At 37.7% G+C, this 21,219-nt stretch overlaps 1 protein-coding gene across 3 annotated transcripts in view; it reads left to right on the top strand.

Annotated features, from left to right (window-relative positions):
* Nucleotides 1-17,978, top strand: part of CNGB3 (cyclic nucleotide gated channel subunit beta 3) — a 157,252-nt gene extending 139,274 nt beyond the window's left edge. For 2 of the 3 annotated variants that reach the window (XM_019453407.2, XM_019453409.1), the window contains 3 exons: nt 14,592-14,738; nt 15,194-15,368; nt 17,661-17,978. In XM_019453407.2, coding sequence (XP_019308952.2) covers nt 14,592-14,738; nt 15,194-15,368; nt 17,661-17,921 — 583 coding nt within the window. In that variant the 3' untranslated portion in view covers nt 17,922-17,978. The remainder of the gene's footprint in view (nt 1-14,591; nt 14,739-15,193; nt 15,369-17,660) is intronic. The other variant, XM_019453408.2, reaches the window with a different exon arrangement.
* Nucleotides 17,979-21,219: the final 3,241 nt, after the last annotated feature.

The raw sequence follows: 21,219 nt of genomic DNA, 5'->3' as shown, positions 1-21,219 counted from the left end.
GCCAAAAAATTTGAAAAATAATTTTAAGCCTCTTTTTTCCCTGTAAACCATGTTTGCCTCTTTCTGCTGAACACTCAGTTTTTAAATCTATTTATTTATTTATTTTGAGAGGGAGAGATGGCATGCAAGTGGGGGAGGGGCAGAGAGAGAGGGAGAGAGAGAGAATCCCAAGCAGGCTTCACACTATCAGTACAGAGCCTGATGTGGGGCTCGAATTCACAAACCACAAGATCATGACCTGAGCTGAAGTTGGACACAACCGACTGCGCCACTCAGGTGCCCCTGAACACTCAGTTTTTTAAATGGGAATACCAAGGGAGACTCCTAGTTCTTTTGGACTATGTTAATTCCATATTCTTACTTTTCATGAGAATAATTCTGTTATGCCTTCCCCCTCCCTCAACCCCTGTCCTAAAGACAGAAAGAGTTAGTTACATTAGACTTATGAGCAAGGGTAAGAAATCTTGTTTGAGAAAAAAATTCTTCATTTCTATATTTTTCCTATCTCAAACTTGTAAACACAACCTGTGTTAAAAATACATATTTGTGGGGCACCTGGGTGGCTGTTGGTCAAGCATCTGACTTTGACTCATGTCATGATCTCACGACTCATGAGTTCAAGCCCCGAGTCTGGCTTTGTGCTGACAGCTCAGATCCTGGAGCCTGCTTCAGATTCTGTGTTTCCTTCTCTCTCTTCCCCTCTCCTGCTCTCTCTCTCTCAAAAATAAATAAGCATTAAAATTTTTTTTAAAATACATATTTGAATTTTCATTATATCCTTTTGTAGAGCATCTCTTTTTATTGTGTAATACCTTTTTGCTTATAGCAAAAAGCAAACCTCATGTAAGTTTCACAATATTCCTGTGAACAACTATATTATCAGTACCATTATTTAAAAATGTATTCAAATATCATAAGGATGCCTCTTAAAGAAACTTTTTCCCATGTCTTTAATTCTATGAAAATCAAGGTTCCTTACCACCATTTGGAACAGTAGGAAAAGAATAAAGATTCTGATAGTCAGACTTTGGCACATAACTTATAATGCCAGCCTGATTGGCTTCTTTTATTTTTCCTAATGTCCATGGGAAAATATGTGTCATTAAAATAATGAAGACTTCATTAGCAGCACTAGAGTTCATGTATAAAGAAAAGGTCTCTTGATTAAAGTCAGCTCTAGTCTTACATTTGAGTTTCAATAATGAAACTCATAATATTTGTTTTTGAATAAGTCACTTCACTGATTCTGGACCTAAGTTTCTATGTCAGGAAGTAAAAGTAAGAATGTGCTTCACCAGATTGACATGGTCATCAATATATGTCATTGTTAGCTATTTTGACTTCAAAGAAACCCTCAAACAAGCTACTTTCTAGTTTGTTTGATAGGGTGTTTTTGAGTTAGGGTATCAATGCAGAGTATTACCCTAGGCACTTGAACAGATATAAAAGTAAACAGGGTGTGGAATAAAATGTACATGTTATTCTTTCTTTCCTCCCCACGTCCTTAGGATTTTTACCTAGATTCTTCATTGTTCATCCACTTCCTCTGAGGCCAGTTCAACTCTATTATCAACACCTTCTGGGGTAGAAGGGACTACCTGTTTTCTATCTGTGAAATCTAAACTCTCTAACTCTGATGAAAATCCACACATACAGATTTTTCTCAAAGTATTTTACAAAAGAAAAAAAAAATTCTAGGTTAACATGTGTTTGCCTTGCAGTAGTTTTATGAAGATCAAAGTAGCCACAAAGAGCAAGCAGCCTGGGCAGAGGTGATACTAGAACATCCTCTGATATTTGCTCACCTACAAAAGTTTTGTTAGAATTTATTTTTAGTGAAGTCATAAAAATGTTCAAGCAACAAAGTGTTTTCCAATGACACTGAAAAGGATAAAAGAGTATCTCAGAAAAAGGGTACATGGGTGATCTAACCTCCTACCCTTTAAATATAATCCACTTGGAAATTTGCTTAATGAGAACAGATATTTGAAATTTTAATCTCTTACTCAGCATTGGATGTGGTACTCTTTCCATTGACAGTAGTCAGAGTTAGTTTTATTTCTATTCTATGAAATTATTATATATGGGGAAAAAATGCTCTTAAACTAGAAATATTTTTATTTTAGGAATCATTCTCATTTTTTACATTTAAAGCATTTGTCATTTTGAATTGCATATATCTGTTTAAAAAAATCTGTGTGGGGGATGCCTGGGTGGCTTAGTTAAGTGTCCAACTCTTGATTTCGGCTCAGGTCATGATCTCACTATGGGATCAAGCTCTGGCTCACTGTCAGCGTGGAGTCTGCTTGGGATTCTCTCTCTCTCCTCATTCTCTGCCCCTCCCCCACTCACACATGTGCTCTCCCTCGCTCTCTCTCTCAAAATACATAAACATTGGGGAAAAAAAAGAAATCTGTCTGGATTTGCATCCCAACTCCACAACTTATGAGCTGTGTGACTCTGAGGAAGGTACTCAGCTGAGATTTCATTTCTTCATCAGTCAAAACAGATTAATAATGATATATAACTATCCATTACATTGGAAAGCATTATATGCATTAATACATAAAAAAAGAACTTAGAAAAATACCTGACTCATAGTAAGCACTCAAAAACATTAGCTAGTAATATTATTATTAATATTTGCTAGTCTGACAACCCTCACTCATACTTATCCCACTTCTAGATTATAAACATTTTATGGGCAGATGTTAATCATCTTTATAGCCCCCGAACTTCGTTTAGTATCCAGCTCATTATGGAGTATACTATTTTTACACACTCCTAATTTATCTCTAATTTCTTTTTTTTTTTTCTTTTCAATTTATACAATGATTCCTTACATTCTCCTGCATGATTGGCCTCTCAAGCTCATACAAAAACACTATTTATCAAAAGCCCAGCTGAGAAAGGCAACGTTTAAGAGGGATTATTTGTTCTCTGGATATTGTAGGTACAACAAAGAGAAAGCAGGGTATCTGCATGCCCCTTTCCCCGCTACAGAATTATTCTTACTGAACTGGACTTTGGAGTGACACGGCCTTATTAAGGACTGTATCACAGTTTAACAAACTTGTATTTGCATCTATCATAAGAAAATGAAGATGGTGTCCACCATTTTCAAGTGGTCTCTCTACTAAGCCCTTCAGGAGATATTTTTATCTGTCCTAAAGCTAAAAATTAATCCACTTTTATGGTATAAAAGACTTAAAGTCAAGTTTGAAGCACTGTTATAGCAAAGTTTACATTTTTGTATGAATCCCATTTTATGTCTCCATTCTTGTTTTTCTTTTGCTCTTCCATTCAATTTATGCTCAATTTATGTGTTCTCCTTATCTGTGTGAGGGCTTTCTTGATACGCTAACTCTGCTAAAAAGGGCTGTGCAGGCTGTGCACTACACAACTCCAGGGAGTTCCAGTCACATAGTCTATGTATGCAGAGCACAATTTATGATGCCATATGTGGCAACCCTGGAAAACAACTGAGAATGATTGACTGGCTAGGGACCATATGAATATTCTAGCTCTTTGTGATTTATACATACACATAAATATCACATATATGTATTACATATATGTATATTATATGTGCATAATGTGCATATATGTATATGCATATGTACACACATATATACACACATATATTATCTCCATGTTGCTATTTATTCCTGACATTTAAGGGTTTTGCACATATAGGTCCTCTCATCCTGAATATACATTGTCTCTCCGACATTCACACAACTGATTTCACTCACTTATCTACACACTAGAACTATATATAGTACTTCTAGTACTATGGTGGTTAATTTTATGTATCAACTAGACTGGACTAAGGGATGCCCAGATAGCTCATAAAACATTACTTCTGAAGGTATTTGGGAAAGAGATTAGCATTGAATAGACTGAGTAAAGAAGGTCAGCCTCACCAATGCAGGTGGGATCATCCCATCAGTTGAGGTACTAAATAGAACAAAAAGATGAATAAAAGGCTAATTTGCACTCTCTGCTTGAGCTGACACATCCATCTTCTCCTGCCATAGACATCAGCTATCAACACCCTTGGTTCTTGGGCTTTCAGATCCAGACCTGGATTTATGCAATAGGCTTCCTTCTCCCTTCTCCCCTTCTCAGTCCATTGGACTCGGATGGAATTACACCACCAACTTTCCTTGTTCTCCAGCTTGCAGTAGGCAGATTGTAGGACTTGTCAGCCTTCATTAACAATTCCTATAATAAATCTCCTCTTATATATATCTGTAAATATCCTATTTGTTCTGTGTTTTTTTTCTGGAGAACTCCAAGTAATAAAATGTTATTATTACTTTTTTACAGTTGCATACCACAAATCAGGGTTTAAAATTTCTCAGCCAGGAATTTTACCTAATAGCAGCTTCTTCATAATTAAATATCAGGAGTCTATAAGCACCTATTTCTCCTTGAAAATAATCATATACCTATATTGGGTAATAAAAGATGGCCTTGTTTCCTAAAAGAGTGATTAAGTAAACTGCTTAGAAATACATGCAATAAATGCTAACATTATCTGGTTCCAAAGTCTATATTCTTTCCACAAATACCAGGTTTTAATAATTCTTCTTTTGCTCTACTTTATCTCACTGTACTGAATACGTGGTACATGCTTAATAGTTACATTTATTGGAGTGAAAATCAAAAAGGTCCTTAAGTTATTGTCTAAGGTCACAGCACACAGAGGTGGATCTAGAATTAGAATCCATTTCTTTCTTTCCTGAGCCATTGCTCTGTTCGCTATTTTTTTTACCTGTGGACATCTACCATTAACCTCAACTATTTGTCCTATAGCACATGCTTCCAGAAACTCTGTATGGGGTCAGGAATATTTAGGTATCTTCTTACTAAGCTATTTAATGCATGAAACTTTCCATTGGTGGAATGCTAGAGAAGCATTTTGTGGACAGAAGAGGAAAAAAAAAAAGATGCTATTTTAAACGTTGCTGAGAGAGTTTGGGCAAAATCCATCTGGCAAACAGACTATTTCTTCCGTTCAAAAACTCATCAAGCACTCTAAACGTGTAACCTGTAGGCAAGTTTAATTAAAGCTTGAGAAATCTCAAAATAACCTGACATTTAAATATGTTATTTCCGTTCTGCTCTCATTGTCTGACACACACAGAGCCATTCTCAGAACCAAATTAAGCTCCCCAGTGCCATCTCGCCCTGCCTAACTACTGGGTTACCCTGTGCACAAGGAGACAGGAACATGAATGAAACAGGCTCATTCTCTCATTGTCCTTCAAATACCAACATCCATTTCATAGAGAGACAGGTAAGAAGATAAGATATGAAATTGGATGAATAGATAGATAGATAGATAGATAGATAGACAGACAAAGGTAAAATTCATCTCTCTTCCTTAAAAAAAAAAGATGAAGGCAGAGTTTGTCTTGGGGAGAGCCTCAGGAAAGGACTAAAGAAAAAGTGTTTTTTGCCGTGGAACAAGAAATTTTTTAAAAATTGAACAAAGTAAGTAGGCATTAACATAGGCAACATTCATGGATTCCAAATATATACTTTGGGTCTTGGGGGAATGATTCCAGTTCTGGATCTAAGTTTAATAAGTGCAGGTAACAGACCCTGTTTGATGCCTTAAGGTGGCCTAGCATTAGGTTTTCTTCCTCTTCTTTTTCTGCCTTCTCTGGTTTTATTTTTTGTTTTATTTTTTTGTTTTGTTTTGTTTTTGTCTGACTTCATTTATTTTTTTTAATATATGAAATTTATTGTCAAATTGGCTTCCATACAACACCCAGTGCTCATCCCAAAAGATGCTGTCTTCAATACCCATCACCCACCCTCCCCTCCCGCCCACCCCCCATCAACCCTCAGTTTGTTGTCGGTTTTTAAGAGTCTCTTATGCTTTGGCTCTCTCCCACTCTAATCTCTTTTTTTTCCTTCCCCTCCCCCATGGGTTTCTGTTAAGTTTCTCAGGATCCACATAAGAGTGAAACCATATGGTATCTGTCTTTCTCTGTATGGCTTATTTCACTTAGCATCACACTCTCCAGTTCCATCCATGTTGCTACAAAGGGCCATATTTCATTCTTTCTCATTGCCACGTAGTATTTCATTGTGTATATAAACCACAATTTCTTTATCCATTCGTCAGTTAATGGACATTTAGGCTCTTTCCATAATTTGGCTATTGTTGAGAGTGCTGCTATAAACATTGGGGTACAAGTGCCCCTATGCATCAGCACTCCTGTATCCCTTGGGTAAATGCCTAGCAGTGCTACTGCTGGGTCATAGGGTAGGTCTATTTTTAATTTTTTGAGGAACCTCCACACTGTTTTCCAGAGTGGCTGCACCAGCTTGCATTCCCACCAACAGTGCAAGAGGGTTCCCGTTTCTCCACATCCTCTCCAGCATCTATAGTCTCCTGATTTGTTCATTTTGGCCACTCTGACTGGCATGAGGTGATATCTGAGTGTGGTTTTGATTTGTATTTCCCTGATGAGGAGCGACGTTGAGCATCTTTTCATGTGCCTGTTGGCCATCCGGATGTCTTCTTTAGAGAAGTGTCTATTCATGTTTTCTGCCCATTTCTTCACTGGATTATTTGTTTTTCGGGTGTGGAGTTTGGTGAGCTCGTTATAGATTTCGGGTACTAGCCCTTTGTCCAATATGTCATTTGCAAATATCTTTTCCCATTCCGTTGGTTGCCTTTTAGTTTTGTTGATTGTTTCCTTTGCTGTGCAGAAGCTTTTTATCTTCATGAGGTCCCAAGAGTTCATTTTTGCTTTTAAGTCCCTTGCCTTTGGGGATGTGTCAAGTAAGAAATTGCTACGGCTGAGGTCAGAGAGGTCTTTTCCTGCTTTCTCCTCTAGGTTTTGATGGTTTCCTGTCTCACATTCAGGTCCTTTATTCATTTTGAGTTTATTTTTGTGAATGGTGTGAGAAAGTGGTCTAGTTTCAACCTTCTGCATGTTGCTGTCTAGTTCTCCCAGCACCATTTGTTAAAGAGACTGTCTTTTTTCCATTGGATATTCTTTCCTGCTTTGTCAAAGATGAGTTGGCCATACTTTTGTGGGTTTGGTTCTGGGGTTTCTATTCTAATCCATTGGCTTATGTGTCTGTTTTTGTGCCAATACCATGCTGTCTTGATGATGACAGCTTTGTAGTAGAGGCTAAAGTCTGGGATTGTGATGCCTCCTGCTTTGGTCTTCTTCTTCAAAATTACTTTGGCTATTCGGGGCTTTTTGTGGTTCCATATGAATTTTAGGATTGCTTGTTCTAGCTTCGAGAAGAATGCTGGTGCAATTTTCATTGGGATTGCATTGAATGTGTAGATAGCTTTGGATAGTATTGACATTTTGACAATATTTTTTCTTCCAACCCATGAGCACAGAATGTTTTTCCATTTCTTTATATCTTCTTCAATTTCCTTCATAAGCTTTCTATACTTTTCAGCATACAGATCTTTTACATCTTTGGTTAGATTCATCCCTAGGTATTTTATGCTTCTTGGTGCAATTGTGAATGGGATCAGTTTCTTTATTTGTCTTTCTGTTGCTTCATTATTAGTGTATAAGAATGCAACTGATTTCTGTACATTGATTTTGTATCCTGCCACTTTGCTGAATTCATGTATCAGTTCTAGCAGACTTCTGGTAGAGTCTATCGGATTTTCCATGTATAATATCATGTCATCTGCAAAAGTGAAAGCTTAACTTCATCTTTGCCAATTTTGATGCCTTTGATTTCCTTTTTTTGTCTGATTGCTGATGCTAGAACTTCCAACACCATGTTAAACAACAGCAGTGAGAGTGGACATCCCTGTCGTGTTCCTGATCTCAGGGGAAAAGCTCTCAGTTTTTCCCCATTGAGGATGATGTTAGCTGTGGGCTTTTCATAAATGGCTTTTATGATGTTTAACTATGTTCCTTCTATCCCGACTTTCTCGAGAGTTTTTATTAAGAAAGGGTGCTGGATTTTGTCAAAGGCCTTTTCTGCATCGATTGACAGGATCATATGGTTCTTCTCTTTTCTTTTATTAGTGTGATGTATCACGTTGATTGATTTGCGAATGTTGAACCAGCCCTGCATCCCAGGAATGAATCCCACTTGATCATGGTGAATAATTCTTCTTATAAGCTGTTGAATTCTATTTGCTAGTATGTTATTGAGAATTTTTGCATCCATATTCATCAGGGATATTGGCCTGTAGTTCTCTTTTTTTACTGGGTCTCTGTCTGGTTTAGGAATCAAAGTAATACTGGCTTCATAGAATGAGTCTGGAAGTTTTTCTTCCCTTTCTATTTTTTGGAATAGCTTGAGATTGCCTTCTCTGGTTTTAAGTGAGCTTTTTTCATGATTTGATTTTCTCTCCTTTCTTAGCATATCAATTATACTTCTTTTCAATATACAGCTTGCAATATACAATTTAAACTAATCTAAGCCTCCCTTCACAGAACACTAACTGCAGAGCAGGAACCTTACACAATATCCCCAATTCTTCCCTACCAGTCCTTAAGACATTAATGTCATTCATTTCACTTATCCATATACTATAATCACCTAATGCATCATTATTTCATTATTTAAAGTTATCTTTTAGATCAATTAATAATAAGAAAAACTAAGATTTTAGTTTGATTTTACCTCTCTTCTTTTTCCAGTGTCCTTCCAGTTTTGATGTAGACCTGAGTTTCTAACTATATCATTTTCTTTCTTCCTGCAGAACTTCTTTTTAACATTTTTTGCAGAGTAGGTGAACTAATGTTGAAGCCCCTCTGCTTTTGATTTTCTAAGAAAATATTTTTCTCTTTTTCACTTTGGAAGGATAATTTCCATGTACATAGAATTCTAAGTTGCTGCTTTTGCTTCTTTCTTTTTTATTACTGTTTTTATTTTTATTGAGATATAATTGGCATTTAATATTGTGTAAGTTTTAGGGATAAAACATATTGGTTTTAAAAATTCATTTATGTTGCAATATGATAACCACTATTGCATTAGCTAACCTATATCATGTCACATAATTATAATTTCTTCTTTGTGGTAAAAACAATTATGATCTAATCTTTTAGGAACTTCAACACTGTATTTCACTCTCTCTTTTTATTTGTATGGCTTCTCATGAAAAGTCTGCTGGTTCTTATCCTTGTTCCTCTTATAGGTGTTTTGTGCCTGTGTAAACCTATGAATAACCAATGTGGCTGGACTGGACTTTGTAGTTTTATTAAGATTGTAAGATGCAGGGCATCTGGGTGGTTCAGTCAGTTAAGCACCTGACTCTTGATTTTGGCTCAAGTCATGATTTCACAGTGCTCTGTCTCTCTCAAAATAAATAAATAAATAAAAACTTTTAAAACTTTTTAAAAAGCTCCCCGGGGGAGCCTGGGTGGTTCAATTGGTTAAAGCATCCAACTTCGGCTAAGGTCATGATATCACAGTTCATGAGTTCGAGCCCCAATGGGGCTTTGTGCTGACAGCTCAAAGCCTGGTGCCTGCTTCAGATTTTATGTCTCCCTCTCTCTACCTCTCCCCCGCTCTCTGTCTCAGTCCATCTCCAAAAATAAATAAACATTAATTTTTTTTTTTAAATATTGTGAGTGGCTCCTGAGTGGCTCAGTTGGATAGGCATCCACCTTTGGCTCAGGTCATGATCTCATGGTTCGTGGGTTCGAGCCCCACGTGGGCTTAGAGATACCAGTTTAGAGCCTGGAACCTGCTTCGGATTCTATGTTTCTGTCTCTCTCTGCCCCTCCCCCACTTGAGTGCTCTCAGTCTCTCTCTCTCTCTCTCTCTCTCTCTCTCTCTCAAAAATAAATAAACATTAAAAAAAAGACTGTAAATGCTCTTCAACAACAACCAGAGGAAACTTTGAAAAAATAAGATTTATTACTTACAAGACCTGGAAAATTACACAGCACACCTGGGGCCACACAGTGAGGTTGCAGATAGAGAGAGGGAGAGTGTATGGGCCTGGGGTTCTACTTTTATTGGGTTGAGAATGGAGGCCTAGGATTTTGTGAGCTCACTAATGGTGAATTTAAGACATAAGAGCAGGAAAATAAACTCAAAATGGATGAAAGACGTAAGTATAAAACAGAAAGCCATGAAAATCCTCGTGGAGCAAGCAGGCAAAAGCCTTTTTGACCTGTGCTGCAGCAACTTCTTACTCAACATGTCTCCAGAGGCAAGGGAAACAAAAGCAAAAATGAACTACTGGGACCTCATCAAAATAAAAAGCTTCTGCACAGCGAAGGACACAATCAGCAAAACTAAAAGGTGACCAACAGAATAGGAGAAGATATTTGCAATGACATATCACATAAAGGGTTAGTATCCAAAATCTATAAAGAACTTACCAAACTCAACACCCAAAAAACAAATAATCCAGTGAAGAAATGGGCAAAAGACATGAATAGACACTTCTCCAAAGAAGACATCCAGATGGCCAACCGACACATGAAAAAATGCTCAGCATCACTCATCATCAGGGAAATACAAATCAAAACCACAATGAGATACCACCTCACACCTGTCAGAATGGCTAACATTAACAACTCGGGCAACAACAGGTGTTGGCGAGGATGCAGAGAAAGAGGATCTCTTTTGCACTGCTGGTGGGAATGCAAACTGGTACAGCCACTCTGGAAAACAGCATGGAGGTTCCTCAAAAAATTTAAAATAGAACTACCCCACATTGTACTACCTGGTATTTATCCAGGGGATACAGGTATGCTGTTTTGAACAGGCACATGCACCCCAATGTTTATAGCAGCACTATCAACCATAGCCCAAGTAAGGAAAGAGCCCAAATGTCCAACAATGGATGAATGGATAAAAAAGATGTATATATATACAATGGGGTATTACTCAGCAATCAAAAAGAATGAAATCTTGCCATTTGCAACTACGTGGATGGAACTAGAGGGTATTATGCTAAATGAAATTAGTCAGAGAAAGATAAATATCATATGACTTCACTCAAATGAGGACTTTAAGAGACAAAACAGATGAACATAAAGGAAGGGAAGAAAAAAATATAAAAACAGGGAGGATGACAAAACATAAGAGAGTCTTAAATATAAAGAACAAACAGAGGGTTGCTAGAGGGTGTGGGAGGGGGATGGGCTCAATGGGTAAGGGACATTAAGGAATCTACTCCTGAAATCATTGTTGCACTATATGATAACTAACTTGGATGTAAATTTTAAAAAAAAGAAATGAAGTATAAAAAGAAATAATAAATAAATACATACATACATACATACATACATACAGGAATTTAAAGTGTGGGAAGAGAGAGAAACAAGTGGCCCAATTTTCAGTTATCAAAATTCACCAAGATCTCTAAAACAAAGGAACCTCAGTGAGGGAAGGCAGTCTGACTCTATATAGTTGGGTGTCTGGCAATGTGTTTGAGATCATGATTGAAATAGCAATCAAGCTTAGGTCAAGCACTTGCATTACAAAATAAGGAATAAAACACAACTATCAGGGTTTATACTACAATAGCAGGATGTTTTCCCCCTCTGTCTCTTTTCAAGATTTTCTCTTTATCTTTGGTTTATTACAATTTGAATTTGATATGTGTAGGATGTAAGGAGGGTGGTATTTATCATGCTTGTTATTCTCTGAGCTTTCTGGATCTGCATTTTGGTGTCTGTACTTAATTTTGGAAACTTCTTGGCCATAATTACTTCAAATATTTTTTCTAATATTAGAGGATGGTGCATGCTTTTGTATATATCTTATGTATATGTATACACAAAAGATACATATATATTTATACTTCTTGAAATTATCCTACAGTTTTTGATGTTCAGGGCGGGGGGGAGCTTGGTTTTTTCTTTTTTTTTTTTCTCTTTGCATTTTTGTTTGGGAACTTTCTACTGACCTATCTTCAAACTCATCTGTTCTTTTCTTGGCCCCATGCAGTCTACTAATGAGCCCATCAAAGTCATTCTTCATTTATGTTACAGTGTTTTTGATTTCTAATATTTCCTTTGAATTTATCTTAGAATTTCCATCTCTCTGCTTACATTTCCCATATATTCTTAAATGATATCTAATTTTTCCATTAGATCCCTTAACATATTAATCATAGTCATTTTAAATTCTCTGAGAATTCCAGTATCTTTGTCATATCCCACTCTGGTCCTCATGCTTTCTTTGTCTCTTTAGGCTGTGGTTTTCTTGTGTTCTTAGTGTGGTTTATAATTTTTTGTTGGAAGCTGTACATGATGTAATTAGTAATCGGAACTGAGGTAGATATGTCTTTAGCATGATGTTTTATGTTAATCTGACTAGGAGTTGGACTGTATTTAATATTTGCTGTAGCTCTAAGTGCCAGAGCAACCAAATTTTTCTAAAATGCCCTTGTTTCCATCCCCACCTTTTGACTTTGGCCTTCCCTAAGTACACCTCCTCAGAGAAAGTCTGCATCCTGCAGCTATAATCCACTGTTAGTATACAAGAGCCCCATTAGTACAATGATAAGATATGGGGGGAATCTATAATCTTATAATTAAATCTCAGTCTTGTAGTGGATCTATGTTCCCGGGATGTGACCTTTACAAGTGTTTCTTAGCTTGCTACCCACCTTAGGTAATAAGACAGGAAGGCTAGAGGGGTCTGGGGTGGGAGAAACACTTTTCCTTTGGGTGGGATAAGGCTCTGGTAGTCTTTTCCCCTAGATAGCAGCCCTTTGTTATAGAGAACAAATGAGCTCTGGGTATATTTTAAGATGATTAATCATCCTCTTCTACTGCCAGGGCCACAAGCAGATCTTTCTTGGCTCTTAACCATGAGAACATGGTGGAGTTCCTCAAGGATAAACCCAGGTATTAGTTTCCCCATAATTGTGACCCCCAAGAGTTTCTTGATTATCCACTCTCAACCTAGCAGTTTATAAAAAGTACCATTTAAATTTTTGTAGCAGTTTCAGCTCCAGGACTTCTGTTCCAGGTAAGTAGATCTGGCTGTGGCTTTCTGGATTCACCTATCTCTCCAGATTTGGAGGAGAATTTACCCTGCAACCTCAGTTCTCTGATAGATCCAATAAATGTTATTGGTTTCCAATTTCTTCAGCTTTTTTTTTATAAGAATAAAAGTGACAACTTCTGAAACCTATGTTAGTTTTTTATCTTATTAACAGGCAGTGGAATGTTCCTTTTTCTGCAATAGTCAGAGAATCACATATTATCTAATACAAATCTTCAGACATAGGACCCATGCAAGTTCTCATGCATTATTGCCCCCAAAGGCAGGGCTGTGAAAATATGAATATGTTTATTGCCAAGTTGCTTTCTCTGTCCTTTCTACCCCTAAAGATTGTATTTTTATTAATGTGAGCCTTCTCTCTCTGTCTCTCTCTCACACACACACACAAATGATAAAACCACAACTATTTTTTCCTAACTGATTGACTCCAAGAGATTAAATCTATTGTGTTATCTTTGCAGTGCAAAGCCTGTAGTGTTTTTAAAGCATTTATATGTGTTTTTTTTTGTCTTGTTTTAAATACCAACCCTTATTTTCCAGATTATTGGTGAATGATATAATTTTACCCATTTTTTTATTCATTCATGTATTCTTTTATTCACCAACTATTTGTTGGTCACTTCTCAAATACAAAATGCCCAGCTATGTCTCTGAGAGATATAAAGCCCAGAATTCACTGACACTCCTAATGGGAAGTTATATGTGAAGGACTATACTACAGAGAGGTTACAATACTGAGAACCAAGACGATTTGAGTGTTAACTAGGAGAAGAGATTGGATTTACCAGATATAATCAAGGCACCATTAAGATTTGATGTCAGATCTATATCAGACAGAGCCCAGGCAGAAAACAGAAAGTACACTCAAACAAGGTAATGAAGAAGACTTTAAAAAGGAACTATTGACAAAAGTCAATAGAAGGAAATTGGGAGAAACATCAGTATATCCAACAAGGGGTGGTGATGCATCCTGAAGCTAGCAACAGCAAAGAAGTTTTTCTGCAGCTAGGCCTGAAGGGGGCAAGAGGAGGGTACATTACCAGAACCAAGACAGAGCTATAGAGAATCATACTTCTAGAAGATGGCCACATGTCAGGAGCTGTGGGTGTTGGTGGAGAACTATAGTTACTGCTAACATAAGCTCTGGCAAGGAATGAACAGTGGAATAAATGCTCCAACACCACACTCCTCCTGTTTTCCAACTTCCTACTGCTATTTCCCATTGGCTGAACTCAGATGCAAGTCAGAGGGCAGACCCCCAGAGGTCAGCTTTCTGGGGAGCAGAGAGGATTGGGAAGGATGAAAAGTGAATCTGGAGGAGCAAACAGAAGATACCCAGTTCAACAGGAGTTTGTGCCTCTGGAATCTGGGAGGGAGAATCTCACGGGGCACTGATGGCTACAAATCCTTCATTTGAAGTGAGAGGTATAGACAAAACATGTTGAAAACTGTTGCCACTTCCACCACCACCACATCTTACTTCTTCCACACAAACACCTGAACTCTCACCTTCACCTCTCTGAAGCAATGTAAATCCATTTTTTAAAAGATCTTGGTGAAAGGAGAGTGAAACTGGTGGCAAACATTCACCTTTCTATCTACAGCCTTCTAGCAGCAAGAGGAGGAAACCGTCGAACTGCCAATGTGATAGCCCATGGGTTTGCCAATCTTTTAACTCTGGACAAAAAGACCCTCCAAGAAATTCTAGTGCATTATCCAGATTCTGAAAAGCTCCTCATGAAGAAAGCCAGGTACAACCTTTAAAACCTCATTAGAAGGGCACCTGGGTGGTTCAGTAGGTCCAGCATCCGACTCTTGATTTCAGCTCAGTTCACAGTCTCACAGGTTCATGGGATTGAGCCCCATGTTGGGCTCTGCACTGACAGCACAGGGCCTGCTTAGGATTCTCTCTCTCTCTCTCTCTCTCTCTCTCTCTCTCTCTCTCTCTCCCCTGCCCTTCCCCCCCCCATTCAAAATAAATAAGCTTAAAAAAAATTAGAGTTGGTTTTACACTGTAATATCTAAGAGGAGAACTATATTATGATGGCAGTGATCAACTTTCTCCATAAGAAACATTCAACAAACAATTGTTTATGCAGATATCCATTGAAAACTTCACAGATTAGGAGACAAGACAGTGTCTCTGGTAGGTTTTTCCAGAACTTTTACGGTACTATCTAAAATAGCCTTTCTCTTCCATCCACAGTGTGCTTCTAAAGAAGAAGGCTCCAGGCACAGAGGAATCCCCTCCAAGAAAAGGACTTGCTTTTCTCTTCCAACCAAAACAAAAGACACCCAAAATGTTTAAAGCTCTCCTGGGAGGCACAGGAAAAGCAGGTCTTACAAGACTACTCAAAATGAAGAGGGAACAAACCATCCAGGTAATGAGGCAGAGTGAATTGAGGGCTGTAACAGATCATTGAACTAAGTATACCCAGACAAGCTCCTACTCTAATTCCATTTCAAATACTGGGACAGTTTGGATGCATCTAATGTGAATAATTACTACTTTATTTATAGCACTTATTATTGTCTAAACTATATCCTCATATTTCATTACATTTAATCCTCACAGTTTATTATAGATGGTTTTAATATATATGTATATACAAACATTCAACTCTCATTATCTATATATTCTGTATATTTGCAAATCTGCCTATTTGCTGAAATTTCTTTGTAATCCCAAAATCAATACTCCATGTGGTCATTTGCAAACATACATATGTGCAGAGCAGTGAAAAATTTAAGTTGCCCAATGCACATGTCCCCAGCTGAAGTTGAGCAAGAAGACAACTCTACCTTCTTATTTCAGTTCTCACACTGTAAACAAGTGACCTTTTCATGATCTATTTAAGTGCTATGTTTTCCTCATTTTTGCGGTGCATAGTGCTGAAGCTCTGTCTAGTGATCCTAAGCACAAAAATTTCTGATATGCCTTACAGGCAAAAGACATGTGTTAGATAAGCTTCATTCAAGCATGAGTTATAGTGCTGCTGGGCATGAGTTCAATAAAATGAATCAACAATATATATTAAATAAATGTCCCTAAACATAAATACGCATAAAACAAGGTTATGTATTGATTTGTTGACAAAAATGTGGCCAGAGCCTCATACGAACCAAATCCTGCATTACCCCTAGGAGCAATGGTTCAGTATTTGCTAATTCTGTGTTTGTGGCAGCTGTATAGAACAAAACTACCAGGAATAATGAGAATCAATTGTTTATGTATAAACATACATATACACCTATAAATATATAGCACATTTTACCAATGAGCCAGTGAATACTTTCACAAATATTCAATCACTTATATATCACAAATGTTTAAACCCAGAAATAACTTCACAGATTTTATCCAAACCCTTCATATTATAGATAAAGAAACAGCTCAATTTATTTGGATAAGTTCACAAAAAGTGACAGAGCGAAAACTATTACTCAGGTATTCACACTTGTAGTCCTATACTGAGCTGCCTCCCAATTCCTAGAAATGTCAAGATACTCAAATGTTACAGTTTTTCTGTCTTTATTTTCATATTTCTTTGATTCTTATAATAAGTCTATGGGGCAGCTATTGAAAAACAGAGCAGGGATGCAGGTTTTCTGAATCTAGTCATGTTATCTCTTAAACTGTAAGAAATGGCTGACTGGATCTTTCAGAAAGTTGGTAAAGCAAATATTATAAACCAGTCACACTCAAGAGACTAAAACTTGCCTCTTTTCACAGAGAAGCACTATGGTGAAAATTAGGGGTACAGTGTAAGCCAAATCAGCATAGAAATAATAATCTCTGTAAAGGTTCATGAGTTCCAACCCCGTTATCTGGCTCTGCACTGACAGTGCCGAGCCTCTTGGGATTCTCTCTCTCTCCCTCTCTCTCTGTCCCTCTCTTTGCTTGTGCTCTCACTATCTCTCTCAAAATAAATAAAACTTTTTAAAAAATTAAAAAACATAATAATCTGGGTAAAAGACTTACAGGGTAAAGAAATATGTGTCAAAATGTTAAGTAAGTTTCTCAACTTTGTATGTGCCATTCATACCTAGTAAGAGCCTCTCTTAAACTGACCCCAAGTATCATCAGCACAGAGCATAGTATGTTTTTTTTTTACTATGAAATTTCTACAGATGATACTAAGCATAATAGTTTCTAAAACCATATAGCTCAACCACCCGTGGGACAAATAAGACTGTATGAGGAAAGAGATATGAGTTTCTCCCTGAGGTTCTCCCATGAGCTTATGCAACAGGAAAACCATACTTTCTGTAGTATTTTTATGGCATTTGGTTAATACTTTTTTATTAGAAAATAAATATTTAAAATTTCATCTTCATAAAATAAATAAGTACATATTTTTAAAGCAAAGAGTCCTAAGCACTAAGTCTAATAGTTCAGTGAGCATGAGGACCAATAGGAAGAGAATTCCTTGTCAGGGACAAAAATGCAGTCCAGAATTACACTGTCAAATGTGACAGCTCAGCCTCCTTCTTCAGCACATCACAAAGCTGTCAAATGATAGTAGAATGCAAGGCAGACATGATTCCCACATTAACTTAATTCAGACAGTCTTTGTCTTGGTGGTGATCCTTAGCAATTGAATATTAATCATAAGACTCCAATGTCCTTGATTATGATTTCAAAACCAACTTTTTGTAACTACTTCTTCCAGGAAAAAAGTGAAAACTCCAAAGAAGGAGAGGGTAAAGGAAGAGAATATGAAGATAAAGGAAGAGAACCAGTAGAGAAAACACAGTACAGCTCCGAATGTAGAGCAAATACTGTTACAGCAGAGGAAACGCCCCAGTCAATTAGAAGGGCAGCTTTACCCAGAGGAACTACTCGTCAATCACTCATCATCAGTATGGCTCCTTCTACAGAGGCTGGGGAAGAAGTTCTGATGATTGAAGTTAAAGAAAAGGCTAAACAATAAGTGTTTGATTATCTTTAGATGTAATCTAGCTAATTCCCAAAGAGATTGTACCCAGGATTGTAGCTTAAATTAATGAGGGGAAAAGACCTTGCCAGGACCCCTGAGAATCCATAGACAAATCCCTGGCTTAGTTTCTAGAACTTATGTGAGAGTGTGATCTTATGCAGTAGTAATAAGAAGATTATTTCAAAACCATCCTTATTCTCCATTGTCATTAGCTTTGTGCAATTGGTATTTCTCCTAATTTTATGTAGTAAGGTTTTTTTCTCTTCCATTCTTTCTTGATGATGTTTCTTCCTCCATTTTGATTAGCTTGGGATTGGCCCTGAAGTGATTCACTTACCTTTTCTCTTCAGAGTGTGTGTGTGTGTGTGTGTGTGTGTGTGTGTGTGTGTGTGTGAGAAAGTCTTGCATGGTACTGTTATTTCTCACTTGTAGGGGATTATGAGATTTCAATAAAATGTCGAAAATAAAACATCAGGTGATTTCCATTCAAGCAAGGATGATGAGTCGTTCAAATATCATATCAATCCAGCAGTTGGAATTGAAGGGAAGCAGAGATAACGGAGTCTGTGGATGTGAAATCTGACTTGCAGAAAAGTCCCCTGAGGAGCAATATTGGTCAGTGGTACTAACAAACCCACGGGGAAATATCATATTGTAGCGACATGTTGGAAAACTCATTCCCTTTGCTAAAGAAACAAACTTGAATATTTTCCCTCATACCAACTTAAAAGGCAACAGTCTGCCTAACTCATCTGGCTCCACAGACTCAGACTGGAGGAATCCGATCATCCCCATCTTCAGGTAGGCTAAAGTGATGTTTCTCAGAATCTTCCTCAAGTGTTTGCTTCTAAAGGTGCCAGATCTCAGGGTGCCTGGGTGGCTCAGTCGGTTGAGCGTCTGACTTCAGCTCAGGTCTTGATCTCACGGTCCCTGAGTTCGAGCCCCGCGTCGGGCTCTGTGCTGACAGCTCAGAGCCTGGAGCCTGTTTCAGATTCTGTGTCTCCCTCTCTCTGACCCTCCCCCGTTCATGCTCTGTCTCTCTCTGTCTCAAAAATAAACATTAAAAAATTAAAAAAAAAAATAAAGGTGCCAGATCTCAGCTTCTCATTGTTTTCAGCTTTAGTAAAAAGTGATGAGGTTAGGAAGGCAGACTGTACACATGTCAGATTGACATATCCCTACAATTTGCAGAACCTACATGTACAGCTGTTTACAAAATCTCCAAGTTAATTAAGTGCACTTTAGGAAGTTGTCCTCATGAATCAGCTAACATTAGCATAATTACTAAAGTCTCATGCTGTGAGGAGACTAAAAAAGCCAGGCTGATGTCGGAAGTAATAATATATATAGAATTCCATTCTAATAAATGCCATTAGTGTATAACATTAAGTTCTGTATAATAAGGCTATTCCCAAGTCCCAGAGGATGGTCATTGTAACAGCACTTTGCTGAGAGGATTTTAACAAATCATGTTGGCCAAAATGCCTACAACATAGATGCATTCAGCAAACCATGTATAAATCAATCACTATAATAAAATGTACCATTTGGTTGAGTCACCATTTTTGAACACAGTGTTTGAGTATCATAAACACATGGCAAGCTTTACAAAAGGTTGGTTGATGTTTTTCAGGAGTTGAGGGAATGGAGAGAAATTGTTAAATAGCACTTGCTTGATTAATGGAAGTTCATGTGTAGAAAGAATGATTAGAAAAGGAAGAAACAAAATGTGGAAATAGAGCTTGAAAAAAGTCTAGTAATAGGGAAAAAATTCTGAATTTGTGAATAATATGTTCTCCCCTTACATCCTATAAATAAATTAAAATATATAACACCTTTTCAATTTATGTTCTTCCCTGCTGCTTATTTTCCCTCACAAACTATCCTATTTAAATTTATTTATTTATTTATTTTTTAGAGACAGAGACAGAGAGTGAGTGGGAGAGAGGCAGAGAGAGAGAGAGACATAGAACCTGCAGGAGGCTCCAGGCTCAGAGCTATCAGCACAGAGCCCAACATGGGGCTCGGACACATGAACCGTGAGATCATGACCTGAACCAAAGTCAGACACTTAACCGACTAATCCACCCAGGCACCCCCAAACTATTCTATTTTAGATAATATCATCTTCATTTTTCCTGTCCCTCAAACTAAAATATAAGAGTAATCAGTAGCCCTTCCATTGTTTATATAGTATCACCAAATCTTTTTTCTTTCTTGAATATTTCTAATTATCCTCTTTTTAAGTTCCAGTGCTAACATCTCAGTACATATTTTTCTGCTCAATTCAAATAAACATACACTTTTTACTTACAATATCTTCTAATCACTGATCTACCTTCACAGCCCTTTAAAGGGAAAAATCAGATCTTTCTAAAATACTACTGTCAGTCCATTCAGGCTATTATAGCAAAATACCACAGTTTGGGTAGTTTATACACAACAGAAATTTGTGTCTCATAGTTCTGGAGGCTTGGAAGTCCAGGACCATGGTGCAGCATTGTAAAGTGAGGGCCCTCTTACTGGTTCATAGCAGACTCCCTTCTCACCGGGTCTTCACAAGGTGGAAGAGGCAAGGGATGCTTCTGGAGCTTCTTTTACAAAGGCACTGATCCTATTCATGAGGAAAAAGCACCTCCCAAAGGCCCAACCTCCTAATATTTTCACCTTTGAGGTTAGAATTTCAACATGTCAGTTTTGCAGGCGGGGGACACCACGTTCAAATCGTAGCAACCCCTTTTGACTATGTTATTTCCCTGCTCAGGAACCTACTAGTCCGTCCTAAATCTTACTTATCCAAATTTAATTACCACTTCCCCAAACAAACCCCTCACTGACACTCATCTTCCTGCTTTTTCTGGACTATGACCTACCTTTCTTCCTCTGGCATTTGTCCATGCTGCCTGCCACAGTACAGGATGTTGTCTCTCCATCGTTTTCCTCTTCCCTATACAGAAAAACCTTGGATTGCGAATAACTTGTTCTGCGAGTGTTCCGCAAGACGAGCAAACATTTCTAATAAATTTTAACTTAAAAAACAAGTGATGTCTTACAGTAAAAGTAGTACGTGACGCCAAACATCACATGATCACAACTGAACCAATTGTTCTGTCTGGCGTGCATGCACACGCTGCAGGATTGTGGGGTGATAGTCTCCCAAGCTCACTGTTTGCTCTCAGACCATGGCGTTTGGCAGAAAGTGATTTTTGGGGATGTTTGAAGGTCCCCACAACTGCCACTAGCATATTTTTTGTCACTTCAAAGCACGTGTGGACAGTACTTTGCTTTTCCA

Source organism: Panthera pardus, unplaced genomic scaffold (assembly GCF_024362965.1).
Source record: "Panthera pardus isolate Hobbes unplaced genomic scaffold, ASM2436296v1 HiC_scaffold_7, whole genome shotgun sequence".
Lineage (NCBI taxonomy): Eukaryota > Metazoa > Chordata > Mammalia > Carnivora > Felidae > Panthera > Panthera pardus.
The sequence above is the reverse complement of the archived record's forward strand: the minus strand, read 5'-3'. Positions and strand labels throughout refer to the sequence as shown.